At 40.4% G+C, this 9,718-nt stretch overlaps 1 protein-coding gene across 1 annotated transcript in view; it reads right to left on the bottom strand.

The window, feature by feature from the left end:
• Nucleotides 1-566: 566 nt before the first annotated feature.
• LOC107092744 (chromosome unknown open reading frame, human C10orf2) overlaps nt 567-9,718 on the bottom strand; it is a 12,520-nt gene continuing 3,368 nt past the window's right edge. The window contains exons 4-7 of the mRNA XM_015387379.1: nt 8,153-8,393; nt 7,945-8,052; nt 4,927-5,068; nt 567-1,416 (exon numbers count right to left, since the gene is read on the bottom strand). Of these exons, the coding sequence (XP_015242865.1) occupies nt 1,075-1,416; nt 4,927-5,068; nt 7,945-8,052; nt 8,153-8,393 (833 nt within the window). The 3' untranslated portion in view covers nt 567-1,074. The remainder of the gene's footprint in view (nt 1,417-4,926; nt 5,069-7,944; nt 8,053-8,152; nt 8,394-9,718) is intronic.

Here is a 9,718-nt window from a genome sequence, read left to right as displayed (position 1 = left end):
ATTACTGCAAGTGGCAGCTCAGATGACTGAGTCCTCTGACCAATTCAGCTGACAAAATTTGACCAAAAATGGGCTTCAGGTAATAACTCTCCGCAGATGGTCAGCAGTAACCTGACTCCGCCAGATGGATTTGCTCCGCATATCCATCTGGAAACCTTCCGTTGAAGTAATTTTGGGAAGGGGCGAAAATACTGGTTAGCTGATTGGCCTATGTTGGTGATAGACGGGCCAAATAAACCAATCAGATCAACGAAGCATATGACGTACTAACAGAGCGACAACGAAGAGGAGCCAATTGATAGATCAAACTCTTGCTGAAACCAGTCGGGAGAAGAGCAAAAACATCTTTTCCTCTGAGAAAAGCCTCCAGAGCAGTGTTTTGCTCTTCTTTCAGTGAAGAAATACTCTGTAATTCCGATAAAACTTGCTCGATAGCCACGCTAACGCTAGTTTCATCGGCTGAAGCCGCCATGTTCTTTAGACTGAACTGTCGCGCTTCTCGTTGCGTCACACCTCAACTCGCCACAAAGCCAACGCTGATTGGACGTTCGTTTGGTGAACGGCTTCAAATTTTCTTTAACGGAGAGTCTCCAGACTGATCTGCGAGTGAAACCTTGAAAGCTCGCGAGATCAGGATGGTCTCACGAGGCTAGGTCAGTCGATCATTAAGCAAGAAAAAGTAAAACATCTGATGGCAAAAGTAACAGATGATGCTATAACTGTTAAGATGACATACAACTTGATGTTTCCCAAGATGCATTTTTTATATATATAATGGACACACATAAAAAATGTTAATCAAAACCAAAATATTAAAGGTAACTCATAGAACTTCCTTTGTTTATTCTGAAGGTTTTTTTTTTTTCCATAGAAAAATATTGACACATTTGTTCAGTAACACCTGCTCTGTTTTTGGAGCAGAGTAGAAGGACGTTTATCATCTTACAAGCAAAAACATGGAATATGATGACGAGATGAGTCAAGATGTATGTATTTACAAAGAGCTTAATCAGACTGTGAGAACTTTAAATATCTTGGGTAAACTCCATTGTTTACAGTCTGTTTTTCACATCTTCACTTTGCTTTCTCGCTTCCACTCAAAGGGCTTTTTACCGCTTGTGAAGTCTTTACTGTTTTTGTGGCTTTCTCCTTCTTCCCCTCATCCTTCTTTAAAGGACCATCGTTCCCCTTCTCCTGGACCTCCGCCTCGCTCTCAGGCTTGGGGGCAACCTTCCTCAGCTTCTGCTTACCCTTGATGGGGGTTGAAAAGGTGAGTGAGGACTTGATGAAGTCCAGAGGGAAGATGCCCACGTCTCCATCGAAACGGTTTTTGGTGACCTGCAGGGATCGACGGCCGGGACTCGTCACCAGCTTCTTCTCCTGCAGAATGAGGACGTTGTCAGCTTCTTGGCTTGCCTGGAGAGAGATCAAAAGGGTTAGGGTCTGTATGCTGGATAAGGCTGCTTTTCCTAAAAAAGCACACATATTTAATCCTTTATACTTCTTTTTTTTTCTTATTCATTCTCTAAACAATGTTTTCTTTTTGCAAGATTCATCCAGTTCAATTTCAGAAAATGCTAAAAACCTGATTAGAAACTTAGTCCAACAGGGCTGTGAAAAATTATTTGGTCCCCTAATAGATTTGTTTTGTTTTTGTCACAATGAAAAGTTTAAGTTTAAGTTTAGATCTAATATAAAAGCTCGCAAGAGCATGCAGGAGCCCATTCCTCCGCATGCACGCCCCGTTTAAAATGTGCAGTTCTCATAGCTCAGGGTTCGGCCCACTGCGGCTCCGGAGCCGCATGCGGCTCTTTAGCCTCCCCCTTGTGGCTCCCTGGAGCTTTTTCAAAAATTTATGAAAATCTATTTTTTTTTGTTTTAATATGATGTGCAGGTTGCAAACTAAAATTTATGTTTTCCAATACTTTAAACATTTGTATTATAAATACATTTTAACAATAATTTGCCTCAAAGCCATAGAGATCAGTGATCATAACTTGGAACCAGCGTGGCGCGGTGCCAGGCTAACAAAGCTGCAGGTGTGTCTCGGGATATGAATCCCAAAGGGAAAAAAAGGAAGACTGCTGATGAGAAAAGAGGATTCAAATAGGCCGACTCATTTGCTTTCATTATCAATGCTGAATGATTGCCTGCATTTTTGCTTTGTAATGAGGGTGTCAAAAAAAAAAGAAAAATTTGGAAAGGCATTTTCAGGGAAGGCTAAATCTGCAGCCCACCACCAAGCTGGGAGTGAGAAAAAGTGTGATTGCAGAATAAATTAGAAGAGCGCAAAGATAGATTGAAGAAGTGGATTGCATTTCCAAACTCCACTACTGCTGCTAGTTTTGTTGCAAGGATGGAAAACCATCCACAGATCAAACAGGTAAAGCTCTGATGCAGGTATCTGAACTTTCTTCCATTTTTTCCCCAAATATTAATCAGACCAAGGAACGATGGTGACGGAGGATGTAGGATTTCGGGGTTAGAGAGCTCTGCTCTGATGGATGTCAGTTCCTGCTTGGTTCCTCATGACTCAACAAACTCCTCCCAACAGAAACACGTCCACCATAGAAAGATTTCTTTATTGTGTTTCTATAATTTCATCATTGCAAGAAAACTTAAACCGCGCAGTGAAGGTGGTAAAGCGGCGCTCGGTGAAGCGGTGCGCGATGAGAGCGTTCATTGTTCCTCCTTCACCTCAGGGTACTAAGTGACATTTGGTTCAGGATAAACATTAAATCGTGAATGCTTATTATATATTTAAGCCCATATAGTCCTTTTCTATGGTGGGATAATACACTTAGAACCTGTGTTGCTATACAAGGCTTATATAAGGCTTTTACATTTTTGCGGACACAGACAGATTTTTTTTTAGTCTAATATGGCTCTTTGAGCAGTTTGGGTTGCCGACCCCTGTCATAGCTCATACAAGCTTACAGTGTCCACATACAGCCGGGACTATATGGTCAACTTTATACCAAACTCAGTTAACTGACCATTTGGACAGATGATCACTGCTTTTTGCTTTTGCATTTGCTTTTGCAGTGCCTGCGCCATCTTTGTTATTAGTCGCTGCTGTCGGGTACCAACAGACTATGATGACAGCGGGTCGCTGTGACAGCAAATCCCATAATGCTTGGTGAGGAGAGCTCTCCGCACCAAGCATTCTGGGACATATCTGCCACCTCTGAGGCCTTTCTTTTTAACATGAACATGCTTAATGTCGCATCCGTCGAGCAGCGTGAAAACTTATGATCCGAAGCAAATTTAAGGAAAATAGTAGGGGTGTGAATAATAATCGTTTCGTATCGATGCATCGATCCAACAGCCGACATCCGCAAGAGAATCGATTCATGTTTTTTTTTTCCTCCGGTCTATTTTTATCCATTTGCTCCTGGGCGTAATTTTCCCTCCTGCGCTGCGGTGGCGTTAAACCTATTTTGCCCTCCTACCTCGCTTCCTGGTTATACTCCTGCAGCAGTGTGTTGCTGTGAGCTTGACACAGACATTTTTTGATTTATGCTCAATATTGAAGCGTGGTCTGTGCTACACACTGTGGGTCTAGATACGGCCGAGGCGGCGAGGAAGTGGGGGCGAGTTTAGTCCGACGACGGAGGGACATGAGGGCCAAAAAGAGCGGGGATTCAGGAGGAAAAAGGGTCCCAGCGTTCTCGAGCAGCTCGCTCTTCTAGCGGGTCAAACTTCACGAGTTATTTTCCGCAATATCGGTCATAAAAACAAAACAAGCCGGCCTCCTGTCTGCGGTCAGCTACAATTTGGGAGAGGTGCAGCGGAGCGTCTGTGGAGGGGGCGGGGACGTCTGGAGCCAAGGTATTACATTGCACTCATTGCACTGATTTTATGCAGTATTTTTGATGAAAGGCCTTTCAGAATCTGTAACGCAGGGATATTATTTTTCAGTGAATAAAGTTTTAATAGGAATAAATGGAGTGCAACTTTTCTACTTCTGTTATTTGCTGTTGTTTCTAAAAAAAAATGCATAACTATTTTACTGTTTTCATTGATTTATTTCAAATTTGAAGCATTGTCTAGCCTGTAAGATGTAAAAAAAAAACAAAAAAAAAAAAACAAAACAATCGAATCGTATCGTGGTGTTTTTTTTGAGTATCAAAAATAATCGAATCGTTGGGTCAGGAAATCGATACTGAATAGAATCGCCATGATGGATGTGATTTACACCCCTAGAAAAAAGGCTACAGGCTCATAGATGCATCAGTGCTGAACTACTGAGATGTCAATCTGCTCATTAGACGATGTTTTAGTCATAAAGGGTAAAATAAAAAGGCAAATTATACGAATCTTTTTCAGTAAAGACCTACAAAAAGTCTCTTTACAGAATTACATTTTGAGTTCATGTGAGAAGTTTGGCATTTAACTGTAAACTAGTTTAATGGAACAACGTTTGGGCTAAAACCTCTTTAGTGGTGCCCTCTATGGGCTGAAACGTGACTACTGCAAATCAATAATCCTATTGGTCAAAATTAAAAAATCTGAGGCCCACATTCCTAAATTATGGTGAGTTCAATTTACCTCAGACCTTGAAACTAAGAACTCAGAGAAACAACAAACGTTCCAATTTTTATTTCCTTAAGGAAATGCAGTAAGGGAATTACAGGAGAAAGATTTTCTCAGGGGTTTCCAAGAAGGCCAAAATGGCTCGGTAAAGATTATTCTTTACTACCCTGGTTTGGGTCATTGTAATCTAAATTACAATGACACATACAGCTAAATTAGATAAAAAGTTGAGGTAATAACTGAAAAATAAGGAATACCTTTATGACCAAACTAAAACCCAATCTAGAAAGAAAATAAAACGGGGTAACATTTTTGATTATGCAAAACAAGACCCTGCAGAAAATGTTTTAAGGCAATAACCAGAAAAAATAAAGAACTTAGTTTTGATACCTTAGCAGAACCAAAGATGGATGCAGTCTGCAGTTCTCTGTCGTCCTCCTCTTTCCTCGGGTGAATAATCAGAGTGACGTGGCAGCTGCTGTTGGTGGAAAACTTCCTCAGCATCCCGATGATGTGGTCCTGGACAGCAAACCTGGACAAGAATTACATTTACATCTTTTATTTAAAACGCATTAACCATAAGAGCCAAACCAAAAAGCCCATTTTAAAATCTAGTTTGTAAGAATAATAATTCTATTATGCATCATAATTATTATTTAAGTAAAAAACTTGAATATTAATTTTTTATCCTTTTTCCAGGATCTTGGAACGTGACTTTATTTTTTTCAGGATATCTATAGTGTCCCATCTTTATCATAAAAACAACTGATTAAAATCAACAGAATAATGCAGAGAAAAATCAATAGATGAAACTTGGAAATCTCCTACATGTTGCAAGCAGCCTTCCCAGGAAACTGGAGAGTAAATGGAGTCTTTTTATACATATTTTTTTTATTTTAATGTTTTTTTATTGGGAATGTAATGAAACATGCTTCTTTTGTGCATTTATTGTTCTTTAAACATTCACACTACCCTTTTGAAACTGTGCCGAGATCAGTCCGAGATAACTGTTAAGTGTAAATGTCACACAAAACTGAACCCAACCGCTTCAGAAAGAACCAAACCGCGCTAAACTGGTACTAGTTCATCAGTAGGGCTCGGCACGGTTCAGTTCCTGCACGGTTCTCAGATAAAGAGCACATGAGCAGACAGCTTCATCTCCTTACAGTCAGCCTCTGTAATCATGAAATTTCAGACATTCATAAAAATACTAGCTTCCCTTCCTTGCCATGATTTTCAGTGATGATTCTGCTTAGTAGTGTGTTGAACCTCAACGTCTGTCGTTGTTTCCTCCATCTGTAAGCCCTGATCAGACTATCGTTTGTTGTATCCACTTCCTGAAAGCCGACTCTCTGTCAAGTAAATTCACCTTCTGCCTTCTTCACCTGACCCTCTCCAAACAACGAAATATCACAATTATACCCAAACTTCCACAATGTTTCGGGTGCCGCCATGTTGATGTGCTTGTTTCCCTCTAGAGAGCAGTAGTACCGTAGATCGTCACTAGGAGGCGGGGAACCGTGCTGTTTTTTTTTGAGAAACTACAGAAAATAACAGTAGAGAGGTTGCACTCCACCTATTCCTATTAAAACCTCATTCACTGAAAAATAATATCCCTGCGTAATAGATTCTGCAAGACTTTGCATCAGAAAATACTGCACAAAATCAGTGCATAGAGTGCAATGTAATACCTCGGCTCCAGACGTCCCCGCCCCCTCCACAGACGCTCCGCTGCTCCTCTCCCTAATTGTAGCTGACCGCAAACAGTGCTGCAGACAGGAGGCCGGCTTGTTTTGTTTTTATGACCGAAATTGCGGAAAACAACTCTTGAAGTTTGACCCTCTAGAAGAGCGAGGTGCGCGAGAACGCTGGGACCCTTTTTCCACCTGGATCTCCGCTCTTTTTGGCCCTCATGTCCCTCCGTCGTCGGGCTAAACTCGCCCCCACTTCCTCGCCGCCTCGGCCGTATCTAGACCCACAGCGTGTAGCGCAGACCACGCTTCAATATTGAGCATAATTTAAAAATGTCTGCGTCAAGCTCACTGCAACACACTGCTGTAAGAGTATAACCAGGAAGCGAGGTAGGAGGGCAAAATAGGTTTAGCGCCACCGCAGCACGGGAGGAGATTTACACCCGGGAGCAAATGGATAAAAATAGACCTCTTGCGGACGTATCGATGCATCGGATCGTCGGCTGTTGGATCGATGCATCAATACAAAATGATTATTATTTACACCCCTAGCTATCATGGTGTGTAAACTTAGACAAACTTTATTGTCATGTTGTATACGCAGAGTGTGCAGCTCTATGACATTTCCATTTCTTAAAGTGCAGCAGTTATTAAATGCAAATATTGGGAGGAGAAAAAAAAAAAACGGTCGTAAGGAACCGAGATCGGGACGGTTAACTAATCTAAGCTCGGTCCGACTTCGGCACGGATCGGTTTCAGAGGTGTAATGTAAATGGGGCTAATGAGTCGATGTAATCAGCTGGTTTTCCTTAGAAAACCTCAAACCAATCTGGCTACAACTCCTATTATATACACTGTACTTAATCTGTATTATTTTTTGGTATTTTTGTATTTGTATTTTTTTTTTTGCTTAATTTTAACTTAATTTAACTTAATACTTTTTTGCCCTGTAAGCTGCTGGTAACCTTAATTTCCGGAGGAAGTCTTCCCAAGGGATCAATAAAGTACTGTCTAAGTCTAAGTCTACATGGGAATTTTCCTTATGAAGCTTTGAGATGACATGTTGTGAATTGGGGCTATATAAATAAACTGAATTGAATCCTAAGGCACCATGAAGTTTAACTCTAAATTATATTTAGCAACAAACATTTTAAAAATATAAAAGTCTGTGTGATATTAACCGTGAAATCTATGGCCATATTAATTTAAAGGATGATCATGAAACTTCTGACTTCAGCTGTGGTTTATAATTAAATGTTCTGACTTCATCCCTGACTGCTGGTTTGGGACATTTGGCTGTTTTTGTGTTTTTTTGTACATCGATTTTCAAATTAATTCATAAGGTTTTACACTGCAAAAAACAACCTAAAAATTTGTACAAATGTCTTAAATTAAGTGTATTTACCCTGAATTTGAGGAGGTAAATAAGTCGATTTGCCAATGGAATGAGTATTTCTACTCCTAAAATAAGATAATTAGATAATATACATTTGTAATAAGGCAGTAGAATAGTTTTTTCTTATTTTAAATTTAAATTGCCTTGTTCCATTGGCGAAGTGTCTCACTTACCTCCTTAATTAAAGGAAAAATGCACTTATTTTAAGAAACTTGCTGAGATATGAATTTTTTGCAGTGTAGCATTTTGTACATTTTCTTCTGAGAATGCAGAAGCTTGATTTCTGCTTAAGATGGGATACATTTAAAAATCTTTACTCACTTATCTACTGAGAGGCTCTCCTGACCCATCATGAACTGCAGGTTATCAATGATGACATGGTTGATGTCATAGAGGTAGACGGCGTGCTGCATGGTGTCCAATACTGTCCTGAAAAAAAAACGTTTGGGGATTAATTTATACCTAAAATGATAAACACTAAAAATGGAGGGGAAGGTAGGCGAGAGCCGACATTCCTGATCCAACGTACTTGATGTTCTGCTGTCCGTGGAAGGTCATGAAATAAAGTGGAAGTTCCTCGAATTTGTCTGCCCAGAAGTCGTACTGCTCCAGGTTTTCCTCCAGCCTCTGCATGGCGAACTGCGTCAGCATGGTCTTAGCCAGACGCACGTTGTTAATCTCAAAGCTGCCCCATAACGTGTTGACGCCCTGCATGCAAAGGTCAAGGGCGAACTCGCTGATGAAGGTGGTCTTTCCACTTCCAGTAGGACCTGGAGATAAAACACATTGGTAGGAAACTGGACTAAAAGCATCAATTCAACCCTCTGCCAGCTTATAAATCTGCATTTAATCCTTTCCTTCTTTTATTTCAAAGATTTAATCTAATCATTTTGTACCAAGGTACCAAACCATCAGTTTGTTTGTTACTTAAGTTTCATGATTAGTGCTAAAATATCGATATTTTATACATGATTTCCTTTAAAAAATTATAAGTCCCTGAAAACATTAAATTACAAGATAATCCAAGACAAAGGAGGTGCTTGTGGACTTCAGGAGAAAGACTGATCTGCAGCCCCTCTGTGGAGAGGGTGCCCAGCTTCAAATCGCTGGTTATGCAGGTAGTTGCAGACCTTGGAAATCCAACATCTCTGCGGTTGTGAAGAAGCCCCAACAGCAGCTGCACTTCCAGACGATCCTCAGGAGGATCAAATTGAAGAGGGAGCCGGTGTTGTTCTTTTACCGTTGCTCCACTGAGAATGTGGTGACACACTACATCTGTGTGGTTCACCAGCTGCACCATGGAAAGGAAGGCCCTACTTAGGGTTATTAACACCACCCAGAGGATCATTGGCCATCCTTTGCCATGCCTACAGGACCTCTACAGCACCCACTGTCTCAGGAGAGCATGCAGTATTGTAGATCATACACACCCAGGGAAGTTTCAGCTGCTGCCCTCTGGTGGACGCATCAGGAGGCTCAAAACACAAACAGCCTCAGTGAGTTTCTACAACAGGACCATAGCCCTGTTAAACTCTTGACACCATCAGGTGTTGCTCAACCACAGATCAGATGCATTAAAAGTGATCTTATGTGCAATAGAATTGCAAGAACTATACAAATCTGTAGTTAGAGTCACATTCTCTGGATAAATGTATGCCTTTTCTACTTACTTAATTTAGTTATTTGTTATTTATGTAAGACTGTGCACTGAGGAGGAAGCTGTGCGAATTCCATTGAGCTGGTGTACAATGTACCACTGAAGATTTCTGAGTTGAGTAAAATCACTTCACTTTAAGTTAGGGTTGTCACAATACTAAACTTTTCAACTCGATACCGATACTAAGGAAAATATTCGATACTCGATACCATTTTTGATACCACAAGAATAAAAACTCCAAATTTCAACAGAAATATTTAAACTATAAGAATAATATTTTGAGGTTGTATGCTGTGCACAGTATTAAGCAAGCTTGATAAAAAACTTACAAAATTAAAATTAAGTTTTCCTTACTTGGCTATGCTTTGCACATATAGCAATGACACTAGCCAAACTGGTTAAGAAACAAAAATAATTTTCAGCAGCTGCACTTGTTAC

This window comes from Cyprinodon variegatus, unplaced genomic scaffold (genome assembly GCF_000732505.1).
Source record: "Cyprinodon variegatus isolate N-32 unplaced genomic scaffold, C_variegatus-1.0 Scaffold18, whole genome shotgun sequence".
Taxonomy (NCBI): Eukaryota; Metazoa; Chordata; class Actinopteri; order Cyprinodontiformes; family Cyprinodontidae; genus Cyprinodon; species Cyprinodon variegatus.
This window is presented reverse-complemented; position numbering and strand designations above follow the sequence as displayed.